The sequence below is a fragment of the Spermophilus citellus genome (genome assembly GCF_964194105.1).
Source record: "Spermophilus citellus genome assembly, chromosome: 2".
In the NCBI taxonomy this organism is placed as follows: domain Eukaryota; kingdom Metazoa; phylum Chordata; class Mammalia; order Rodentia; family Sciuridae; genus Spermophilus; species Spermophilus citellus.
The window spans coordinates 250,475,031-250,498,152 of record NC_138183.1 but is presented as its reverse complement, the minus strand read 5'-3'; the positions used below and the strand labels follow the sequence as shown (position 1 = coordinate 250,498,152).

At 55.1% G+C, this 23,122-nt stretch overlaps 1 protein-coding gene across 4 annotated transcripts; it reads right to left on the bottom strand.

Annotated features, from left to right (window-relative positions):
* Positions 1-1,047: 1,047 nt before the first annotated feature.
* Positions 1,048-22,457, bottom strand: FRMD8 (FERM domain containing 8). 4 transcript variants are annotated; one of them, XM_081281872.1, is made up of 11 exons: positions 22,103-22,252; positions 21,895-21,979; positions 19,656-19,823; positions 15,688-15,789; positions 15,334-15,392; positions 15,057-15,223; positions 11,844-12,071; positions 10,021-10,144; positions 9,036-9,179; positions 4,810-5,014; positions 1,048-2,805 (listed from the first exon to the last, which is right to left on the bottom strand). In XM_081281872.1, the coding sequence occupies exons 2-11, from the start codon at positions 21,977-21,979 to the stop codon at positions 2,687-2,689; spliced, it is 1,401 nt and encodes a 466-aa protein (XP_081137998.1). In that variant the 5' UTR covers positions 22,103-22,252; the 3' UTR covers positions 1,048-2,686. The 4 variants fall into 4 exon arrangements, with proteins under 4 accessions (XP_081137998.1, XP_081137999.1, XP_081137997.1 ...); XM_081281871.1 differs by lacking the exon at positions 22,103-22,252 and adding an exon at positions 22,294-22,456 and having other exon boundaries at positions 1,049-2,805; XM_081281874.1 differs by lacking the exons at positions 1,048-2,805; positions 22,103-22,252 and adding exons at positions 5,281-5,324; positions 22,294-22,457 and having other exon boundaries at positions 4,875-5,014.
* Positions 22,458-23,122: the final 665 nt, after the last annotated feature.

Genomic DNA, 23,122 nt, shown 5'->3' with positions numbered 1-23,122 from the left:
TCACAGGGTCCTTACAGGCTGAAGAGGGACCAGAACAGTTGGAGGAAGACATGTGAGGGTGGATGTTTAACATGTGTGATGTGAGGACTCAGCTGTCATTAGCCTTGAGGGCTAATGAGAAAGGGGCCAGCACCCAAGAAATACAGTGGCCTCAGCAGCTGGCCAAGACTGTTTTCTGGAGCCTCGGGAGTCAGTCCAGTCCCTCGTGACCATGCTGAATTTCTCACCTGCAGAACTGCGAGATCCTGGATGCTCTGGTGTAAGCCATTAAGACTGTGGTGACTGTTCACAGAAGTGACAGGAAACTGACACTGGGGGTGGGACACAGCAGGTCTGGGGTCATACACCATGCTACCACTGGCCTGGGCTGCTCCTATGGCCCTCTTCTCCCTCCCAGCCTCCCACAGACTGAAATGTGGAAGAGTTGACCCCTGCTGCCCGCCCACCCATGCCAGCACTAAAGTGCCCAACAACCCTTCGAGGTGGGCACTGTTATTATTTCCAACTGAAAATTCGAGAAACAGACCCAACTCAAAGCCTCATGCAGTGCCTGTGGTCATGGCATCCTGTGTCTGGATCAGGCAGAGGCCACCAGTGCACAAGGCACCATCACTGTCAGGGATGTCCGGGAGACAGCCCCGGTCTCAGAACCACACTGCTGTGGGAGCAGTGCCCCCCATCTCTAGGACCCCTCCCTGTTGGAGAAGCCTGTGTCAAGGCCTGTGTCACTGCTGGGCAGACCCCTGCAAGGCCCACTGTGCTCCAGGGTGGGTGTGACACTGCCCCTGCCCTCCAAACTGGGTGCTGCCAACAGGATCTGAGGGGAACAAATGGCCTCTGGCCAGGCTCAGGGTACAAGGAGCCCAAGGGAGGGTATGGGACTCTGCAGAGCCCAGCTGAATCACCCTTCCCTGGGGGCGCCAGTGGACCACCAGGGCTGGTGGGGCGGCCCTGAGGGCTTGACACGTACTTAGTAAAAACCAAACAGGCAGCGAGTAATCAAGTCCCAGGCTGAAATAACACACCCTCAGTATTTCCTAAACCACTCCAAAGTTTGCTAGAAATGGGTTTATTAATAAGTCACATGATACAAAAGAATGAGTACATTCGGAGGACATTTAGTAGAATACTGCTTTGTCCCAAAGGGCAAGCAGAGAAGGTTAAGGCACAATGGATGCTTAGGAAGTGAGAAAGGCTGAAGGGAAACATGCAGTGTCGTACCAGGATGCACACCGGCCACGCCCCTCGGCCATCAGATACGAATACAGTGCAGTGACAGTCAGTAGGCCCCAAGTGACCAGAGGGCTGGAGCTGAGGGACAGCTGGCAGCTCCAAGAGGTCACATGACTCCAGGAGGGGCAGCAGGACACAGCAGCTCATGCTGTCCCACAGCAGGGACACCCCAACAGGCTGAAGAAGCCTCCCGGGCCTCCTCTTTCCACTTCCTCATTATGACAATAATGTCCCTGCTGCGGGAGGCAGAACCGCCTTGAAACATCTGGGGCCTCACAAGCTACCAAGGGAGGTGAGCGGATCTCATTTTTGTAGCACGAGAGGTGTGCGCTTGCCCGCTGTCACCTGGGAAGGGACTGCAGAGCAAGCCCTGTGCCACCCAGGCCTGCTCTCCTGGCACTGAGAGCCACAGACCACAGACAAGCCCAAGGGCCCGGAAAGCCCTCCCTCTAGAGCCTGGCTCGTCCCAGATCATTCCCATCACAAAGCCACTGTTGCCAGGAGGACAAAACTGGGACAGCAGGCAGCACCTGTATCCAAGTCCCCTTGTCAACGTCCTTGGAGGGAAGAGACCAGCTAGCAGGTCTCCTGTAGGGACTGTCCCCAGGGAACCCCAGCACTGCTGAAGGCACACTCAGCTCTGAGGAGCAGAGGGCGCCTCCTGGTGCCGTCAAGGTTCATAGGCTTCACCAAAGCAGGGGACGGGGACCCCACCTGCCGCAGACGCCTGGCCCCGGGGTGCGGGAACGGCCTGGGCCTAGGAGAGTGACAGAGGGCTTTCAGGAGATGTTCCCAGTGTGGAGTGTGGGTCTGGTGGGCTTGCTGGACAAGCCAGCCACTTCCCAGCAGTGACATTAGAGACTTGGTATCCTGTGTGCCCACAGGGTCACCTGAGTGCAGGGGGCACCCTGCCAGTCCCATTCAGCCAGGCAGGGGTGCCAGGGGGACCTCACCTTCTTTGGCACGGTCCAGTCCCAGGAGGCCCTCCCACTTCCTCGGAGTGCCAGCCCACCCTGTGGTGTGGGTGGAATGCCGCAGAAGGAATGCCAGACATGGTCACCCAAGTCCAGGGGAAAATCAAAGGCCCACTGAACCTGCAGGTCCAGCCCTGATCCTCGGCCCTCAAAGCTGCCAGCAGTACTTTCAGAGCGGAGGACACTGTCCACCTTGAGATGGGCATGAAGGTGTGTCTGGGGTATGAGGGGGCAGCTGGGGCCCCATCAGGTGGTCCTGAGACAGCAGCTGAGCCCAGAGTCCAGGCAAGGGAGGGCAGGTTGTCATAGGGACCTGCGGGAGGCCACTGGCCAGCGCTGCAGTCCAGTACAATCCCAGGCACAGAAACCACCTCTCCATGGTCTGGCACAGCAGGCCCTGAATGGCCAAGGCGGCTTCCGCCACACGCTCAGCTCTGGAGACGACGCGGCCTGGCCCTGGCCTGGGAGGACGGCTGCCCTCAGCCCTGCTCCGGGCTGTCGGTGGGCTGCACCACGGTGTAGCTGCCCTGGCTCGTGGAGAGCTGCCGGCTGAAGAAGGACGTGGTGCGCCTCGGCTTCACCCGCTTGATGCCCCTGCCTACGGGGAAGCCAGAGGCACGTGCTGAGGCCCCAGGAAGCCGTGTCTGTCTCCAGTGGACGGCTCTCTTGGGGCCTGTCTGGACTGAGCACCCACTTTAGACCCATCCACCCTCCAGCTCTACCACAGGTAACAGGATGCGGGGGGACACGTGGCTCCAAATCCCAGGCAGTGGCCCTGTGCTTTATCATGGGCCAGCAGAGCTGTCCGAGGAACCTGCCCTAAACCTTTTCAACTGACCAAAGAAGCCAAATTCCTGCCATGGACACAAGTGACTAAAGGCAAACCCAGGAAACAAAGAATTCTCTCAAGTTACTGACGTCAGGCTAGGCGATCAAGGTCGACGGCTAGCCGCACGCAGACCGTGGGCACCTCTGACAGCGATACAGATAGCACTGGCCTCTGTGGTCTTCCTCCCCCAGAACTCAGGAGCCCAGGTGACAGACCAACCCCAGCACAGGCTTTCTACCAAAGACTCAACTGGTATGACACAGTCGGGGTCACCAAATAAGGAAAGTCTGAGAAACTGTCACAGCCAAGAGAAGCCTAAGGAGACAACTAACTGTGATGTCTCTTGGCTAGGACCCTGGGACAGAAGGCCATTAGGCAAAAACCAAGGAAATCAGAATGAAGTGTGAGCTTCCGTTACAATAACATCAAAATCTAGTTGTTACACGTCCCCTATTCGTGTAAGATGTTCACTGTGTTGTCTTTGCAGGGCTGGAGTCAGAGCCCAGGGTCCACTGATCAAGACGTTAAAAAAAAAAAAAAAAAGCAACAGAACAAAAATGGGCAAAAGAAATGAACAGTCATTCATGAAGGAAATATACATGTGTACAGGTGCATGAAAATGCTCCAATTTCACTGGTACTCGGACACCAAGAGTTCTCTCCAAGGCAGACATGGCTAGTGTGGGTGAAGGTGGAGAGGGCTGCTGTCTCTGACGGCAGGGCACGGATGGGCCCAGCCTCTCTGGAAGGTGGCAGGTACCCAAAGTCTTACCCTGCACACCCTCGGACCCAGGAAGTCCACTCCCAGGAATTTACTCTTAGGAGACAGTTCAGAATCCAAGGAAGAAATCAGTTATAGGTAAGTTGTCTATGACAACCGGCTGGAAATAAGACCGAAATAACATGCTTGTTGGTTTAAAAAAAAAAAATTTTTTTTTTCTGGTGCTAAGGATCGAACCTAGGGGTACTCTGCCACTGAGCTATGTCCCCAGCCCTTTTAAATTTATTTTGGGATAGGGTCTCCCTAAATTGCTGAAGCTGGCCTCCTGCCTCCTAAAATGCTGGGATTAAGGTGTGCACCACTTTGCCTGGCTTCACATTAAAAAATTTAAATGCACTGGGCATGGTGATGCACACCTGAAATCCCAGCAACTCAGGAGGCTGAGGCAGGATGATCCGAGTTCAAAGCTGCCTCAGCAACTTAGCACGGCCCTAAGCAACTTAGAACTTTTCTCAAAAAATAAAACAAGGGGAGCTGGGATTGTGGCTCAGTGGTAGAGTGCTCGCCTAGCACACGCGGGACTCGGGTTCGATCCTCAGCAGCACATAAAAATAAAGGCATTGTGTTGTATCTATCTACAAAAAAGATTCTAAAAATAAATAAATAAATAAATAAATAAAATAAAACAAGGGCTGGGACTGGTCATGGTGGTGCCCACCTGTAATCCCAGTGGCTGGGGAGGCTGAGTCAGGAGGATCCCAAGTTCAAAGCCAGCCTTAGCAATAGTAGTATACTAAGCAACTCAGTGAGACCCTGTCTCTAAAAGAAAAATACAAAATAGGGCTGGGGATGTGGCTCAGTGGTCGAGTGCTCGACTTCAATCCCAGTAACAAAAAAAAAAAAAGAAAGAAAGAAATTTAAATGCTACCAAGATGTACAAAGAACCTAGGTGTGGCAGTGCACACAGGCTAACCCATGGCTCTAGAGCTTTCCACCCACGGTGTCCCTGGGGCATGCGTGAGTGTGCGTGCGTGGATGTGATGCATGGCTCACCGTCCTCCACGTAGTCAATGGTGGAGAGATGCTGGATCCGGCTGCACACCACGCTGCCCTGCCTCCGCAGCTTGGGGCGCTGAGTGGGAGGTGGTGAGGGCCCCGGGGCCGAGCGGGGACCAGATGTGCTCTCCTGGGGAGCAGCGGGCTCTGAGGCCAGGTTCAGCTCGATGCAGTACTCAATGAGGCCACTCATCAGCTCGGCCTGGGAGAGGAGCAGGGCCAGCGTGAGGCCTGTGGCCCAGCCTTGCCATGGCCATGGCTAAGTGACATCAGATATACAGACCCAAGGCCCTGCCCTCTTGGAGGGTGGGGGCAGTGGCGAGGAGGTGGGAGGACTTAGGAACCACACCGTTCCCAAGGCAGGAAGGAGGGCTGCAGTGGGGGCTCTGGGGACCAGGGGGCAGGAGAGGTGTCCCACATGAAGACTCCAGAGGTGAGGCCGGGTGCACTGGGCATGGTGACACACACCTGTAATCCCAGTGACTCAGGAGGCTGAGGCAGGGTCCCCTGGTCTGGGAGGTGATGTGGAAAAGAAAGAACATTCCAGTCAGAAGGCACAGCCTGGGAAGGCTGCCTGTGTGGGCTGGAGCAGGAGCAGAAGCCCGGCTGGGCTTCTAGAAGCTCAGCAGCTCCAGAGAGGGTGAGGAAGGGAGGGGGCACTCGGCTACAGAAAGCCACTGTGTGCTGGCTGGGAGCACCTGCAGGCCTGGAGAAGTGGGGTGTTGTCACTGGTGGGGGTGGCTCCCTCTGAGCACATTCTTCAAAAGTGACATCTTCTAATAGATTTAAAAACAGAATGCACACTGACATAAAAGGTGAGGTAGCCAGATGTCTGCGACCACAGCTGGGCACAATACAGAGACCTCAATTTCTCAGGGTGTCACAGACAGAAGGCTGTCGAAGGGTGGTACCCTTTTGAGCATCTACTGTGAGCCAGGTGTTGCTGTAGGGACTGGGAAATGGCCGGGGGAGTCAAGCTCTTGTGCTTCCGAGGAGAGGCCCCCAGGACCAAGAGCTGATTGTGGAGATGGGCTGGGTACCTGCTGGTAGCCCCTGTACTGGTCCAGCCCAACTATCCCCAGTGTGGCCTGAGGCCTCAGCAACAGCACAGCGTGCCCTCGGGAGGAGTGGGTGAGTGGGCAGTTCCCTGGCCTGAGAGGAAGAGCAACAGCTGAGGCCTAGTTTCCACACTGCCCTCTGGGCATGTCCACAGGGGCCTTCTTCTCTCACTGTCCAAGAGTGGGCAGTGGGCTTGTGCACAGGTGGCAGCTGGGGGGGACAGTCCTACATGAACTGCAAACACAATGAGGAGCACCCTAAGCTCCTTGGAACAAGAGCTGAGGCAGAGCTTAATGCTTGGGGGGTCACAATGCAACCCCCATTCACAACACCCCTTCACAGAACTGCACTCTCCAGGCCCTGGGGATGACCAGCATGCCAGGCTCCTTGGCCCCATGAAGGGGACGGGAGGAGCCTACAGCTAAGGCCACTCTCACATTGGGCAAAACCAGGCCTTCCCACAGACCAGGGCAGGCTGGGATGTCCGCTCAGTCTGTGAACACCAGGCAGGACAAACGACAGGCAGACAAATCAGAAGGTGACAACTCTGTCCCCATTCACAAACAATATAATGGCCTGCAGGAAAACTACTAGACTAGGTGAGTGAGCTGAACAAGGCTGCAGAATACATGGCTGCCATCCATGTGCCACAGCGAATGACTGGAAATCAAAATGTCAAGAGTACCACCAGACACAGAGCAGAGGGCAAAAAACAGAAAAGAAAAGGGCATAAAGCTAACAAAATGCTAATGAAAGAAACCAAAGACAATTAAATGGAGGAGACACAGAAATAAGTGGGGGCTGGGGGTGTGGCTCAGTGGTACAGCACTTGCCTAGCACACATGAGGCCCAGGGTTCCATCCTCAGAACCCCCACCCCCACCCCAAAGTAGAAATGAGTGGACTGAAGCCAGTCAGTTATCTCCAAAGTTGTCAATGCAATCTTAATCAAAATCCAGGTGGGGCTGGGGATGTGGCTCAAGCAGTAGCGCGCTCGCCTGGCATGCGTGCGGCCCGGGTTCGATCCTCAGCACCACATACCAACAAAGATGTTGTGTCCGCCGAGAACTAAAAAATAAATATTAAAAAAAAAATTCTCTCTCTCTCTCTCTCTCTCCTCTCTCACTCTCTCTTAAAAAAAAAAAAAAATCCAGGTGGTGCCCAGCAACTTATTAAGATCCCGTTTAAAAATAAGAATTAAAAGAACTAGAGATGTAGCTCATTGGTAGTTTCTTGGGATCAATTCCCAGTACCAAAAAACAAAAACAAATCCCGGGTAGTGTATTCTTGGGTGGGTGGGGGGGAACAGGAGAAGGGTAGAAATCAGCATGCTGATTCTAAAATTCATATGGAGGGCTGGGGCCATGGCTCAGTGATAGAGCGCTTGCCTAGCATGTGTGAGGCCCTGGGTACAATCCTCAACACCACATAACACAAAAATAAAACAAAATAAAGACATTCTGTCTATTTACAACAAATTTGTGTGTGTGTGTATGTGTGTGTGTGTGTGGTGCTGGGGATTGAACCAAGCACCTTGTGCATGTGAGGCAAGCACTCTACCAACTGAGCTATATCCCAACCCCCAATTTAAAAATAAATAAATAGGCTGGGGTTGTGGCTCAGCAGTAGAGCACTCACCTAGCACATGCAAGGCACTGGGTTTGATCCTCAGCACCACATATAAGTAAATAAATAAAGATCAATCAACAACTAAAAAAATAAAATAAATAAAATAAAATTCATATTGAAATTGCAAAGGAACTAAAATAGCCAAAATAAATTTGTTTTCGTACTGGGGATTAAACACAGGAGTGCTTGACCGCTGAACTACATCCTTAGTCCTTTTAATTTATTTTTTTGAGACAGGGTCTTGCCGACTTGTGATCCTCCTGCCTCAGCGTTCCAAGTTGGTGATTACAGGTGTACACCACCATGGCTGGTCCCAAAACAACTTTGAAAAAGCAAAAACAAACAAATCAAAGTTCTAAAATTTCAAGACTTAACTGTAGGTTGAGCATGATTTTGTGAAAATCTGAAATCCATTAACTTGTTTTCTTGTACCTGGGAACACGGGGGTGCCTAACCACTGAGCCACATCCCCAGCTCTTTTTTTATTTTCAGATAGGGTCTCACTAGGTAACTTAGGGCCTTGTTAAATTGCTAATACTGGCTTTGAACTTGTAATCCTCTTGTCTCAGCCTCCCAAACTGCAGAGATTACAGGCATGTGGCACTCTAGGAGGTTCTAAAGTTAATCGTGTTTATCACACAACCCAGAAATCTCACTCCCAGGTTTTTATACAAAAGGAGACCTATGCCCACATAAAAACCTATACATAAATGTTTGGAGCAGCTTTACCAATAAAAGCAAAAAACTGGGAACCCAAATCTCCCCAGTAGGTAAGAGGGTGAACTGCTGTACGTCGGACAATGGAAACCCAATTGAGAATAAGGGGAATGAACCGGGGCTGGGCAGTGTTAGGGCGCTTGCTTGCCTAGCATGGCTGGAGGCACTGGGTTCCATCCCAGCACCAGCCCCTCCCCCAAGGAGAACCAAGTGTATGGAAGAGCCTCAGAATCATGCTCCTCAGTGCAAAGAACCAGCCTCGGAAGGCTGCATCCGTTACACTGAAGGGTGGAACACAACTGGTTGACCCATCCACCCCATTGGAACACTGGTTGTTTCCCACCTCTTGGTAAAGACCTACGATACCACCTGTGGGAGAGGACATGTGCTTTTAAAGATGGGAGACCCTGAACTCGTCTATGTGCCAAGAGAGGAGAGGAGGAGCAAGAACAACCCTTCAAGGGCTCTGACAACCAGGGTGGGAGGAGGCGCAGGGGAATGGAGGTTGGGGCCAAAGGTTCACCGGGTACATGGACAGGCCACATACAGAAGCTCACTGAAGGCTGAACCTTAATGTCTGTGCTCCTCATCTGAGACCTGGAGTAGCCACAGCGCTGACCTCATGGGGCCTTGAGCACAGGAGGAGATGGTGCAGCTGCTCATGCGGAACTGCAAAAGCCTCAAGGAACAGCTGCTCCAAGGGCAGCTGCCACTGCCACCACCTCGGGCTGCGAGAGCTGCAGGGCAGTCCTCCCCTGCCAGCCCCGGCCCAGCAGAGCCCGCCCTGCGGGGTGACACCACTACATGCTCCCCACTTACCTGCTTGGAGTAGATCCTGAGCAGCTTGTTGACAGGCACACCCTCACTGTCCCCATCGAACTCCAGCCACAACACAGGCTCCTCCTCCTCCGGGGAAGTGTGGTCCCAGGACAGCTCCTGGAAGCTGAGGCCCAGCAGGACGTGCTGGGGGGGGCGGGGAGCGAGGCTTGCTTACCTGGCAGTGGCCACCCCACCCTGTCCCACTCAGCCTCAGCTGGGAGGGGACTCCTGCTGGGGTGTTTGTCTCTCTGGGTTGTCTAAATTCCTCCATGTGTTTCTCTAAGGAGAGGAGCTGGCTTCCATCATGCTCCTGGGGGCTGGGGTCCAGGGAGGCCAAGAACCTTATTCCTCAGGCTCCCACCCGTGGGGCAAGGGCCCTGACTGCTGAGTCACCTCCGGGAGGAGGCAGTGGGACAGGGAGGTCTCTGTCATGAGACCAGCCGGCCAGGAAGGGCTGGAGTCCTTGCCGGGGACAAAGGGATGTCAGTCAAAACTCTTCAGCCAGTTTGGGAGGGTACTTGTGCCCAAGTGCAGGGAAGCCGTCACTGCACAGGGAGAGCTGCTGGCACAGACGCCTACACTGGCAGACAAAGGCAAGCCAGCCACGACCAGGGAACAGCGGGCCTTGGGCCCCCCCTGGGCTCCCAGCTGTAGGGTCTTTTAGGGTCTTTCTGGAACGCCAGCAGCTGGACTCCACCACTGGGCAAGCAGAGCAGCCAGGCACCCTGACTTCCTAAGCTCAAAGGGAAGATCCCCGCTGCAGCTTCCTCCCCGCTCTGGCCACGTGCAGTGCAGCCCAGTACCTGAGGCAGAAAAGCTGACCCAGAGCAGACCTGAGGAAGCAGGCCTCCAGGGACAAGCGGGAGGCACAGTCCACTCACTGTCATAGGCCCAGGGGAACTAGGAATGCCTGGGCAAGACCCTCACTCCCTTCTGACCCACAGAGGTGGCCTAAGGTCCCACCCCAGGGGACTGGAGGCTGTACCTTCTCCCTGCTGTCGATGACATGCACGCCTTCCAGACTGATGGCCACAGTTACTGACTTGCGTCCGCCCCGGTGTAAGAAGCCCTGGGCTGGCTTGTCAATCTCGCCATGGAAGAAGGCACAGCTGGGGAGGAGACGGGGGTCAGCCGCTCCTTCCAGCACTTGGCACACTGGGGAGAACCGCTCTATGCTCTAAGATGGCTTACTCTGTTTGGGTTAAACAGAAGCCTGCCCTGGAGGAGGAAGAACTGAGCAGGGCGAGGGGAGGTTTCATGGGGGTGGTGGCATATAAGCCAGCAGTGCAGGACATAAGGGACTGGGTGGCACAGGGCAGAAGAGACAGGAGAGAGCACGAACCCAGGAAGGGGGACAAAGCAAGCTGCGCTCAGGAATGGCTGGAGCCTGGGACTTGGCCTGGGGGTCAAGGCTAAGGTCACTAGAAGTAGCCACAGAGCCCTGCTGCCCACTGTCCAGGACAAAGATGCTTGAGCAGCAAGGACCTGCTGGGACAAAAGAGAAGGTGAAGGCTGCCCCGGGAACAACTTTCTAGGCTTAAGACTGAGAAGCGGGTGGGGGCTGTGGCTCAGCCGCAGAGCGCTAGCCTAGCATGTGGGAGGCCATGGGTTCGATGCTCAGCACCACATATAAATAATAAAAAAAAGGATATTGTATCCAACTAAAAAATAAATATTAAAAAAAAAGACTTGAGAAGGGGTGTTAGAGAAATAGCCTAACATTTGTGAGGCCCTGGGTTCAATCCCAAGCACCACCCAAAACAAGACAAAACAAAAAACCAGACAAAGAAAGAAACAAAAAGGCTGAGAAGGGAGCTGGGCATAGTGGTACACGTCTGTAGTCCCAGCAACTCAGGAGGCTGAGGCAGGAGGACAGGTTTGAAGCCAGCCTCAGTAACTTAGCAAAACCCTAAGCAACTTAGTGAGACCCTGTCTCAAAATACAAAATAAAAAGTGCTAGGGATGTGATTCAGTCATAAAGAGCCTCAGGGTTCAATCTCCAGTACCTAAAAAGTAAAGTGTAGCTCAGTAGTAGAGCTAGTAGAGTGCTTGCCTAGCTAGCATGCACAAGGCCCTGGGTTCCATCCCCAACACACAGTGAGAGGAAAAAAAAAACCAAACAACTGTGGAAGCCAGTGGCACTGGTTGCCAAGCCCTCCTCCCTCTCCCACCTGTCCCACCTCAGCTAGGCTGATGTCCATCACCAGCCTCAACGAGGGCGAGCCCAACAGTGCACGCGCACAGGACTCGAAGCTGCAGCCCTGCAGCATGCGGCGCTTGGTCTCTAGGGACCCTCCCGACCTGACTATATCTGTCTCAGGTCTCTGTCATTACCACTGGGCCTGTGCCAAGCCTGTGGGTCACTGCCACACCCTCCTCTACTCGCCTGGCTGCCATGCCTGCCTGCAGCTGACCCCCTCTCCCCACCACCGCCTCGCACATGAGCTTCACTAGGCAGGGATCACAGGGCCTCTGGCTCGTGAGGTCCCTTCAGTGCAGAGTGCCCACCGTGCAGTAGGTGCGCGGCAGCTATTTGTGATACGTTGACTGGGTGAGCCAGAGAGCTGAGTGCGGGTGCTCGGCCAGGCCAGTGACTAAGTGACCATGGCAGGTGGGAGGAGAGCCATCCAGGTGTCCTGGCCTGGGACAGGAGCGGGGAGCACAGGTACCCGGCTTCGGCCCAGCGCTCATGCCAAGACCGCGCTTCACAGGAAGGACGGAGCAGCTGGAGCTCCGGGGGCTCACGGGCAGCTGCCTGGACAAGCCTGCCGGGCTATGAGCAGTGGGGCCAGGGCCGAGACTGCTCACCCATAGAAGGGCAGCTCGTGGCACTTGAGGAGGTAGGCACGGTAGTGGGAGCCCAGGGCGGCCTCCTGCCCGCTGTCGCTGCTGCCGACTGCTTCCTTCACCTGGCGGTAGGCGTTCAGCAAGCCCTGCTCACCCGTCCCAGACTTGGCACTGCGGCCCCGGAAGGCAGCAAAGAAGCCGTGGCCCCGTTTGCAGAGATGGGCAGGGAGGAAGGAGTCCAGCTTCTCTCTGTGGAGGAAGGAAGTGGGTTCTGGTGGCCCTACCAGAGGTGCCAAGGACTTCAGGGTGTGGGTGACACACCCAGGGGAAAGGAAGGGCTTGGTCGGTGCCTGGTTGGGGACCCACAGGGCATATGTGCTCACCAGGGCTCTCCCTGCCCTGCACGTGGACCGCTAGAGGGAACCCCACTGTTCCATTTCAGCCAGGGCCTGCTGAGCCTGGCTCAATGGCCAACCCATCCTGGCCAGGAGGGGCCCCTGTCAAGTGCAGGTGGGGTGCTCTCCCCTGTAAGAAAAACAGGGTGACCAGAGGAAGTGACCTCCAAGCCAGGCACTGGGTAAGAGGCCCAGGTAGGCACAGCCATGGCGGGGGGCAGATCTGCCCCTCCACAGGGCAGGTTCTGGAGTTGGACCTGCCTCTGCCATGACCAGCTGCACAACTGGCAAGAGGTATCTTCCCTGCTTTGTGCTGCTTCATCTGCAGAATGAGGACGGTACTGCCACCAAGGGCACCAGTGATAGTTACCGCCACCCTAAACACGTAAGACTCCAGGCCCAGGATTGGAGTGGGAGCCCCCCGAGGGCAGCCCAGGTCTCATCCACTCTGATCCTGCTCTTTCCTACTGCTCTAGGAGCCAGCCCACGTAGCCACGAGCAGAAGCCCTGGACACATGCCTGTCCCTTGAGTCCTGTCCCAGTCTGTGGCACCATCCACGCTGCGAAGAGCCTCCACACGGCAGGCCCTGCCTGCCTCCCCCTCAGTACCAGCTCCCCACCCAGGAGACCTAAGGAAACACCACGAAGCTGGCAGAGGGGACAGATTCAGGGTCCACCAGGCCCATTCTCACCCCAGGAGAGGAGATACACTAGCGAGAGCACCGTGGTGTGCTAGGCTCTGTGGAGGGTGTCCCAGTGGGTCCTGCGAGGGGCTCGCTGACACGAAGGGTCAGGTGAGTACAGGAAGTTGGGAGGCACCGAGGTGTGCAGGAAGGGACAAAGGAAGGCTGGGACCCAAGAAGAGAGCCAGAGCAGGCTCTATTGGGAACCAGATCGGCAGGAGGGTTTCAGAGCAATGTCTATGTCACAAGGAAGGATGACTGGCATTTCTGAACTGGGAGCTTTTCTAACCAAAAACTTGTGCAAGAGGCCTAATGCTTTCTTCTGCCAGATAAAGATGCCAAAACACCAGCCTAGAATCAGGTTCATGAACAACAGGGCGCCCCATCACACACGCACACAAAGCAGGAAAGGATCTCGACATAAATGCAGTTACTTCCGCATCTTAGGCCACCCAAGGATTCTGGGGACCATGGATTGGCTGTTCCAATAAACTAAGGTCAGGGCCTGGGGATGTGGCTCAAGAGGTAGCACGCTCGCCTGGCATGTGTGCGGCCCGGGTTCGATCCTCAGCACCACATACCAACAAAGATGTTGTGTCTGCCAAAAACTAAAATATTAAAAAAAAATCTCTCTTTCAAATAAAATAAAATAAAGTCAGAACTCTTGGTCTGTGAGGCTCCAGGGCTCCATCTTCCCTATATACAAAAACGGACACAAATCCCAACGAACACAGAAGGCTGGGGCGCTGGCATGGGCCCAGGCTGAGGTCAGGGCTAAAAGATCTCACTGTGCTGCCATCTTCACCAGAGCAGAAGGGTCTTGTTGAGGATTCTGGAGCCCCAAATACCCCAGGCCGTGAGGGCAGGGGCAGATGCTCCAGCAGAAGGGCAGAGGGAAGGAACCTATGTTGGCTCAGGAGGCCCAGGCCCAGCAGGCATGAGGAGGGGACCCCAGAGGGCTGCTATGGACATTTTGTCACCTGTCCCCTTACACCCCTTCATTCAGGAACAGCTCCCACTTGCCATGAGAAAGCCTTTCTTGCTCTCAGCTCATGTGGTTTGTTGGGTTTGTGGTGGGACCCCCAGAAGGACCTGGGCTGCTCACGTCACGATGCTTCCTTTGGGTGGACCTGGGACCAATTCACTAGTCACCAGAATGAGTCCAAGGGCTCTGGTCACACAAGGGAAGAGCAAGTTACCACTGGGCCCACGGCATGAGTGTGCCTGAGCTGGCAGGGGCAGGAGGATGAAGGCTAGGCAAGGAGAGTGAGAACGGGGCTGGGGCCCAGCTGAGCCCTGGCACTGAGCTCGGCCGAGGCTCCTTGACCATACTTGAATGTGACCTGAGCAAGGGCTCAGGTGTGCCATCAGTTTGAGCTGGGTTTGTTGTCACTTACAAGAGGAACAGATGTGCCTACTGCAAGGGCCTGGGCCCCACAGTCACCAGCCTTGGACCAGCTCAGCTGACAGCCCTCCAGTTCAACTCAGACTGGGGTGGTCCTTGCTGGGCCCCAGTCATCAGCCCCAGCACAGGGTCCCTGTCCTGCACACCGCTCTCCTGCCTCATCCACTGTAACAGGGTAGTATCTCTAAACCTCAGCGGCATCCTCCGTGGAGGGGAGAGCGTGGCCTGGTGTGCTGCCAGGGCAGACTCAGTCCTTGCCCCTGCCCCCACCCCAAGGCCTGCATATCACATGGCAGAGGCAGCCCCGAGAAGGTTGGGAAGCACACAGCTGGCTGGATGAGTGTCTGGGGAAGGGGGTTCCATTCCCTGGGTTTGGAATTAAGCTGGACTGTTACTGGCCACTGAAGAACCAGTATTGGTTAGTCCCTGGCTGTGACTTCAATGAACAAGGCCAGTTCCCTCCTGACTTCAGCCAGAGGCCAGCCTCCGCCCTCACACTTTCCTAGGGCCTCTTGGGCTATGGAGTCTTCTTAGATAGCACTTCACCCTGGTTTCCTCTGCCCAGATGAGGGAAAGGGGGTTCAGAGAGGTGGAGCGACTCACCCAAGGCCACACAGTGAGCATGTGTGATAGGACTGAGGCCTCCAAACTCCAGGACTGTGCCCCACCTTGCAGGACCGATGACCACTCCCACATAAGTGGGAGCAACTTCCCCTACCAGGTGCCCCTGCCTTGGGTCACCTGCCCTCACCTCAGGGTGCAGGCAGCAGGCTGGCCAGGCTGGTAGGGCCCAAGCTGCACACGGCACACCAGGGCGCCAAGCACCTCGCAGTCCTCCACATCACACGGATATCGAGCGGTCAGCACGTTGCCCTTGGCCTCCTCATACAGCAGCCGCAGGACCTCCGCATCGTGGATCTGTGGGCCAGTGTGGCAGAGGACTGCTCAGCCAGCTGGGGCAAGGCATGAAGGGAGAAGGGGAGCTGGCACGGCCTGGTCTGGGTACTCTGCCAGGGCTCACGCCTCACCTGGAGCTCCCGCCGCTTTGGGAAGAACACGTTCCTTCGGAATTGCAGGGAAGGCTCATCTGGGGAGGGAAGCAGTGTCACTGGCCAGCCACCCTGCTCCGCCCAGCACTGCCTTTCCCTGTGGCTGGCTCAGGCCCAGCTCCCAAACTCACCCACCTTGACTACGAAACCCTCATGCCAAGGGCCCTGAGAGAGCTACACAGTTCACCGCCTCGCCCGATAAGCGTCCCAGCTGCCCTTATTCAGCCTCCCCTAGGCACCTGATCTCCCATCAGGAGTGGCTGCCCAAACCTGGGGGAGATGCAGGGCCTGCCTTCAGCTAGGGCAACTCCACCTGCCCAAAGCAGCACTGACCCATGGCCACATCGTCGTCTGGGGCGTCAGTGAAGCGCAGTAGCAGCTCGGGCCACTGGCGGCCCACCTTGTAGGGCTGGTGCTTGGGCTTCAGCTGCACCTCTGCAAGATGAGAGGAGAGGCATCCATGCAGCCTCAGGAGCAGGCTGATGGTGCCCACCCACCCCCGTCATAACTGCCCACTCACGGCAACAACAAGAACAGTCACATCTATCAGTAACTGAGTAGGTACAGAGTGTCCAGAACCAATTCAAGTGGTTCTTATGCATTTACCCTAATAACTCTATCGTCCATTTCATCCTCAGAGAAAACAGGGCTCAGAGAGGTTAAGCAACTTGTCCAGAATCACAAAGAGTACTGGGCTTCAGAGACAGCTGACCCCTGCTCACTCCAGCCCCAGGCAGGCTGAGGTGGATGGAAGGGGCTGGGGGGGGCTATGCAGAGAGACCCAGAACTACCAGGAAGCAGACTCTGAGGCTGGAGATGAGGGCCCAAAGTTCAGAGAAGCTGCCTTCCCCTGCCCTTGGCAGGGCCTGGGCCTCCCCACTGCCAGGCTCCACCTTCGCCTCCATGGCACACAGGGCGATGCCGCCCAGCTCCCGCCTGTGTCTCACCTCGCTACCTCCCTCGCCCCCTCCACTCTGCTCCTGCTACACAGGCCTTAAATCACTTGAACACTCCTAGCCTGATTGTCTTGGGGACAATCTGTACTTGCTGCTCTTCTTGCCTTGGATTCCTGTCTCCCAGATCTGTACATGACTGGACAACTCAGATCTTAGTTCAAGGTCATCTGCCCTGGACTCCTAACTCAGGCAGCATCTCCTCAAAACCTTCTATCTGTGCCCTCATCTGCCTGCCTTTCCAGCACTTTCCACCACCTGACAAGCTCTCACTGCCTCAGCCTGCTTTAGACTGAGTGACACGTGGATAGGAGTAGATCCTGTGCACACAGGGTCCCAACATGGACTGGCACAATGATTGAACACTCACTCACAGCGCCTCAACCTCTGTGCTATCAGCCCAAGATTCAGCCCCTCCGACCAGGGAACAAGCATCTTCAGCTCACAGACCAGAGTGCCACCTGGGGTGCTGCCCTTTGAGAGGTGTGAGGGGTTCCAAGCTCACTCAGAGGTGAACTGAAGTGTCTGCTGAGGATGCAGGAGGGGGAGTAGCAAAACACCTGTCACTCACCTGCCCTCTATCATCTGCCCCACATGGCCTTCTTCTCCCCCTCCCCCTCCCTGTAGCCTAGTGCCAAGAGTCCTCATTTCCATACTTTGGACCTTTTGAAACTTCCACCTGGACCCAGATCTCTCCTTTTTTCTTTCTTTCAGGTACTAGGGATTAAACCCAAGGGTACTCTACCACTGAGCTACATCCCCAGGTTTTTGCTTCTTAAAATTTTTAAAAAATATTTCTTAGTTGTAGATGGACACAATTTATTTGTCTTTATGCAGTGCTGAGGATCGAACCCAGTGGCTCACACATGCCTCACACATTGCTTAGCGCATGCTAGGCAAGCGCTCTACCACTGACCCACAACCCTAGCCCAACTTTCTTAAAATTTTGAGACGGAGTCTTGCTAAGTTGCCCAGGCTGGCCTCAAACTGGCAATCCTCTTGCCTTAGACTCCCCAGTAGCTGGGATTACAGGTCATGCCACCACACCCAGCTCCAACCCTGATCCTGATCTCAAACAGGAGCCACAGCCTCTAAATTGGCCTCCGTCTCCAGGTTCTTCCATCTAACCCTCCATCCAGCTTCTCTAGTCCTTTCTTACCCCATCATTTCGGATCCAGATTCCCAGAGGCTCCACAGTCCTCATTTCCTGCTTAGATCCTTAGTTCCACCCATATGTCACCCCCCACAAACACTCCAAGCAAGAGAATATGCCATTTGCCTCAACAGCTGCGTTTTTCTCCCCTCCTGGAAGTGCTCCCTTGCCACCTTCCTGCCTGATCAGTCCCTCCTCCTGCTCTATCTGGAGATTCATAGGATGTCAGGGCTACGAGGGCATCAAGATCATTTTCAGAGGGATGGGGACTGCCAAAGCCAAAAGGAGTTAGTCAGGAGTAGAGTTCTGTTCTTCAAACTTCTCTACACTTTCAACTTGAAAGTACCAACTTCGAGTTCACTGCGGGTACGGACTCCATCAGTCTGGTTCCCTGCTATACCCCCAGCATGCAGAACACTCCCCAGGCCGGAGTGCTTTGTGCCCTCTTATGGAATAAACAAGGTAACCCACTAGCTGGGGTCTACTGGTCACACTGCGCGGAAGGGGAGACCTGGGGACAGGGACATCCTCCTGTCTTCACTACAGGTCCTGGAAGCTCAAAGGATCCCATTATCAGAAAAGGACTATGCTAACCCCATGGTTTCAGACTTCCAGATGGGCTACTTGCCTGGAGGCTGTCACCTAAATAAGACTGACAGTCCCTGGAGCCCTGCCCTCATGCAACAACAGTGGCATCTAGGAGGCCAAATTCTACCAAAATGTGCAAGGGGGCTCCTGCAGACGGTACCCCATCCCTGCCTTGCAGGAACTCTAGCCCTGGGGTCTCTGCTACTGTTTCACCAGTGTGCTGTGGGGGAGCTCAGAGGTTCTGGGGCCTGAGGCAAAGCTGAAGTGTAGCATTCACCCTCCAAAACCAGCCTGGGAACAAGGTGGGTGTTGACTCTGCAGTGGCCTCAGCCATCCTCCCCCTGGATGGACCAGGCCACACAGGCAGCCCATTCAGTTCTTGCCACTGGGGAAAGGAATGTGATGAGGGAGGGGGTGAAGGAAGTGGAGAGGGGAGCAACCTGCCTGGCAGCAGCACTGGGAGCCTCCCAAGGCAGGCCCGGGATACCCACTCAGGCTCACCACCCCCAGCTTTCCAAAGATACAGCCAAGGGGCCCCGGTCCTGACCAGAAGCTCTGAGGGTGAAGGGGGGTAGCTGGGCTGGGTGTGGAATGGCCAGACACGGGTCAGCAGGAAGAGGGTAGGCGGCAGCCCTAGAGCAGCAGCTGCGCAGGAAGCTGGCGGGGGGCTGGGGGTGGGGGTGGGAGTGCTGGGAGCTCCCTTTCTTCTACTTAACTCACTGGGATGCTCCCTCTGGGGGACAGGCACAAACCCCAGTGGCCTCAGGAGAGGCGGTAGCCTGGGGCTGGACTCAGGCTATCCTGCTCACCTTCTCAGTGGGACTAGTCACCTCCCTACCCTGTTCCTCTACAACAAAGAAAATGTTCAAGCTCAGGAAACATGCCTGGTCCTGGCATCAATTTACTTTCCCAGATGATGACACGGGGCATTCTGTCCTGTGGCCTTCTTCCTGTCCAAGGTAGCAGGTCCAGGGACCCTATTCACCCAGGGACTCCTGGGTAAGGGTCTGGAGGGCCAATGCCCCCACTTCCACCCCACCCTGGGGTCCCAATATGAAAGGGCAGGATGTGTATAGACATTGGGTCAGAAACCAGGCAGGGCTGAGACCCCTGTGCAGAGAAATCATGTACTTCCTCTTCCTGTCCTTTCCACCCTCGACAAAGGCCACACCATCACTGCAGCTGCTTCCTGGGTTACACCTCACTTTCCTCCCTAACCCCAAGGAACAGAACACAGTCCAGGACCAGCACCTCCCTTCTGTTTTGGGAGACCTCAAATTCCTCACTGCAGAACAGGTCTAGGCCACAGGATGTGAAACTGTGCTCTCAGAGTGAGGCCTAGCTGTGGCACAAAAGGTGTGCTCAGTTAACAGGAAGCCCTTCCCTCCCTCCCCCAGAGTCCTGGTTCAGGCTTTTCCTCTGCCACCAGCCAAATAAAAGTGGGGATAAAGGAGTCAGGAGTTTCCCGAGGGCTCTGGATCCTCAAAGGGGTAGCTAGCTCCAGGACACACTCCTGATGTGTAGTAAGTAGCCAGAGGTTCCCGAAAGAGCACTAGTCAGTGCCCTTCCAACCCTCCTGCCCAGGGCTGCTCACCATCAAGCCTTACCCAGCAGCGGGGAGACAAGCCAGAGTGCAAAGGCATCTAGGGCAATGTCTGGGAGCTGCAGGACTTCGCGGACTGCCCGGTGCAGCTCGTGGGCACTGAGTGAGGGCAGGTTCTCCACAGCCAGGGGCACCACTGTGTCATCGGCCAGGTACACCAGTACATCAGCAGCTGTGACAGAAGGCAGGCAGGGTCAGCTAAGGCCCACAGCCTGGCTGACCAGGCACCCTTCACAATCCTACACCCCTTGGGGGTGACCCAAGCTACACTCCTGAAACAGAGCCTCAACAATCTTTCCAAAAGACCCTGTTAGGAGTGCTGCCTATCAGGACCTCCATGAGACCCTCAAACCACCCAGAAACCCAGCATTGTGGCCTTGATACCAGCCTTACCTCACCTTAACTTAGAGCTGGCCATGATAAACCCCTGCCTCCAGCTCTCTGGCAACCCCAAGCACTGCTGCATTTCTGCCCTGAAGAACATTCCGCAGGTGAGGAACTATGCACATAAGCTGAACCCATCCTGAGGTCACAGCAGTTAGCCTATGAGGCTGGGAGTGAGGAGGGATGGTGACCCACAGTTTCCCTTAGCCTGGACTAAAGAGAGCGTGAGTCTTGCCTAGGAAGGGAATGAGGATTCCTAAGGCCACCCCAAGACAAAGAAATTTCTATGTCTCTGCTTCCTCAGGACTCTTCAAGCCTCAGGGATCAGTACTGTGGCCTTTCAAGAAAGCCTTAAGCAGGCTGGGAAGCCAGGTGTGGTGGTGGTGCACACCTGTAATCCCAGGGACTCAGGAGATTAAGGCAAGAAGATCTCAAGTTTAAGGCTAGCCTTACCCACTTAGTGAGACCCTGTCTCAAAAACTAAAAAAGGGCTGAGGATGTGGCTCGGTGGTAGAGTGCCTCTGGGTTCAGCCCTCAGTGCTGCAAAAGGGGAGGAAAAAAAAAAAAGCAGTCTAGGAAAGGACAACCCAAAGAGCTGAGCATTCCCTTGTTACAAGCTATGGGATTTCCATCGGGAGCATAAAGCCAAAGAGAGACCCTTGGCAGGGTAGCAAGATTCAAATTCTCATCCCTGGAACCACAGGCAGCAAAGGAACACTGAGCTTGGAGGCCCACACCCCAGGGTTCCAGTGCTTGTCAGCTCTCTAGGGCTAACTGGCTGACTTTGGCTAGTCAGTTTGAGTGTTGGCTGACCCATCTGCAAAAGCAAAGATAATATCCCTCCCTCAAAGACTAGCTGTGAACCAAATGAAGAAAGCCAGTGAAAAGGAAGGGCATACTTTATTTATTTATTTTTTTTAAAGAGAGAGGGAGAGGGCTGGGGATGTGGTTCAAGCCGTAGCGCGCTCGCCTTGGCATGCCTGCGGCCGGGGTTCGATCCTCAGCACCACATACAAAGATGTTGTGTCCGCCAAAAACTAAAAAATAAATATTAAAATTCTCTCTCTCTCTCTCTCTCTCTCTCTCCCTCTATCTTTAAAAAAAAAAGGAGAGAGAGAGAGAGAGAGAGAGAGAGAGAGAGAGAGAATTTTAATTTTTTTTTTTAGTTTTTGGCGGACACAACATCTTTGTTTGTATGTGGTGCTGAGGATCGAACCCGGGCCGCACGCATGCCAGGCGAGCACGCTACCACTTGAGCCACATCCCCGGCCCTGGAAGGGCATACTTTAGAGTCAACTGTGAAGGTACTTTTTGGATTCCCAGTCTCTTTTGTCTCTATAGCTACTTTGGGGGATCAAAAAATCATCTCCTGGCACCTCCAACTTATAGGGAGGGGAAAAAGTTCAGCTCCAACTCACAGGGAGGGAAAACAGAGGCAATGAAGAGAAGCTCATGATCATGATCACCTAGAGGTTTCCAAAAGCCTGTGATTTAACCTCTCTAGGGCCTAATTTTCTCCCTATAAAAGGAAGATAATGACCCCTGCCTTTGGAAGGCTGTTTGTGAGAAAGAAAAGGAACAAAGAAAGTGAAGGTGTCACTTTTCATTCATGTGTTCCCACTCGAATTTCACAACCAGGTGAGACTTGCCTGTTCTATAAATGAGGAGAGCAGGAATTCAAGGACAGTACCAACTGGATCACTAAGCTAGTCACAAAGCCCAGGTGCTCTGCCTCTGGCTTGTTTAAGTTTGCCACATCTCATAAACACCTGATATCTTAAAACATAAGATTAGTAAAAAGACAAGGCAGAGTCACATCTCCTGGAGGGTGCAGAGAGAGGAGCAGAGCAAGGACCCACCTCGGGCTCCCACTGAAGACACGCTGCTCCGGTGGGACCTCTCAGCTGGGCCAGGCTGACCAGCATTGCCTTCTGGCCCGTCCATCTGCAAAGGGAAAGTGAAACAGCAGTTACTGGGGGTCCAGAGGTGGGGAATGAGGGTCTCCTGTAGCTCTTCACGAGTAAGAGAAGGGGTCTCAGCCTGGGTCTACAAGGCTGAACAACCTGCCTGGCAGAAACCAACTGTGCAGGCTGGAGGTGGAGCGTGCCCTTCGGCTGACTGGAGACCGGGACTGGTGAAAGGCGTCAAGGCAGTGACAGGGGCGAAGGGTCGAAATTCGCTAGCCAGAATGTCCAGGCAGAGCACCGCGAGCCCCAAGCCGGGGCGGGGGCCCAGCCAGGGAGTGGCCGCGCTCTCACCTCGCAGGGTCGCAGAGCCCGCAGCCTCAGGCCAGGATTCAGCACTGACTCCGGCTCCCAGCTCTGGCTCCAGGGCCCCCTAAGCCTACCACCGCTCGGTATCCGGGCTGCTGCAGGCGTTCCCGCCCCTGGGGCTGCGCCTCCGAAGCGGCGGTAGGAGGAAGCGCCGCAGTCAGACTCCGCCTCCCCTGCCGCGGGAGCCAATCGAAGCCTGAGGCCGCCGCGCAAGCTCTCTGCCGGCGCCAGAGGGACCACGCCCCCACGGGCCGCGCATGCCCAGATTCTCCAGGGGTCCCGCCACGCCCCTGGGTGGGTCACGCCCCTGGCGTGGCCGCGACTTGAACCGGCAGGGTCACCAACCCGAGTGACACAGGTCCAGTTTCTCTACCCGCAGTCTCAGACCATTGATCTGCTGTAGGGTGTGTTAAAGATTCAAGAAAGGGAGGGGGCGCGAGTGTAGGCGTTCACTCCATTCGCCTGTGACTTTGGGGTCGCACTCCCTCCTGAGAGATGAAGATGCTTGGGTGGACTGGTCAGCCAGCTGAGCGCTGGGCAGAGGTGTCGCAGGCAGCGGCCTATACCGCAGAGCCCTCTGGCCGTAAAGGGTGGTGGTCATGAGACAGTCAAGTCCCTTCCCCTCTGGGCCTCTGTTTGCTCATCTGTAAAACGACTTTGGACTCCATTCTCATTCTCAATTTATGTGTGTATGTCAAAAACTGAGGTCAGGCACAGTTTTTCCAGGGCACAGTCACATGAGCCTTGGCTATCTGAGACACACAGCCTCTGAGACTTTGAGATATTCCCAGACATTGGAGCTCTGAAGAGGCAG

Excerpts from the sequence above, each read along its gene's own strand:
- FRMD8 (XM_081281871.1), bottom strand. The coding sequence starts at position 21,979 with ATGGACGGGCCAGAAGGCAATGCTGGTCAGCCTGGCCCAGCTGAGAGG. Across the intron at positions 12,072-15,056 it reads CCTGCTGCCTGCACCCTGAG|AGAGAAGCTGGACTCCTTCC; the intron begins GTGAGGGCAGGT and ends CTTCCTCCACAG. Across the intron at positions 10,145-11,843 it reads CACGAGCTGCCCTTCTATGG|CTGTGCCTTCTTCCATGGCG; the intron begins GTGAGCAGTCTC and ends TCTCCTCCCCAG.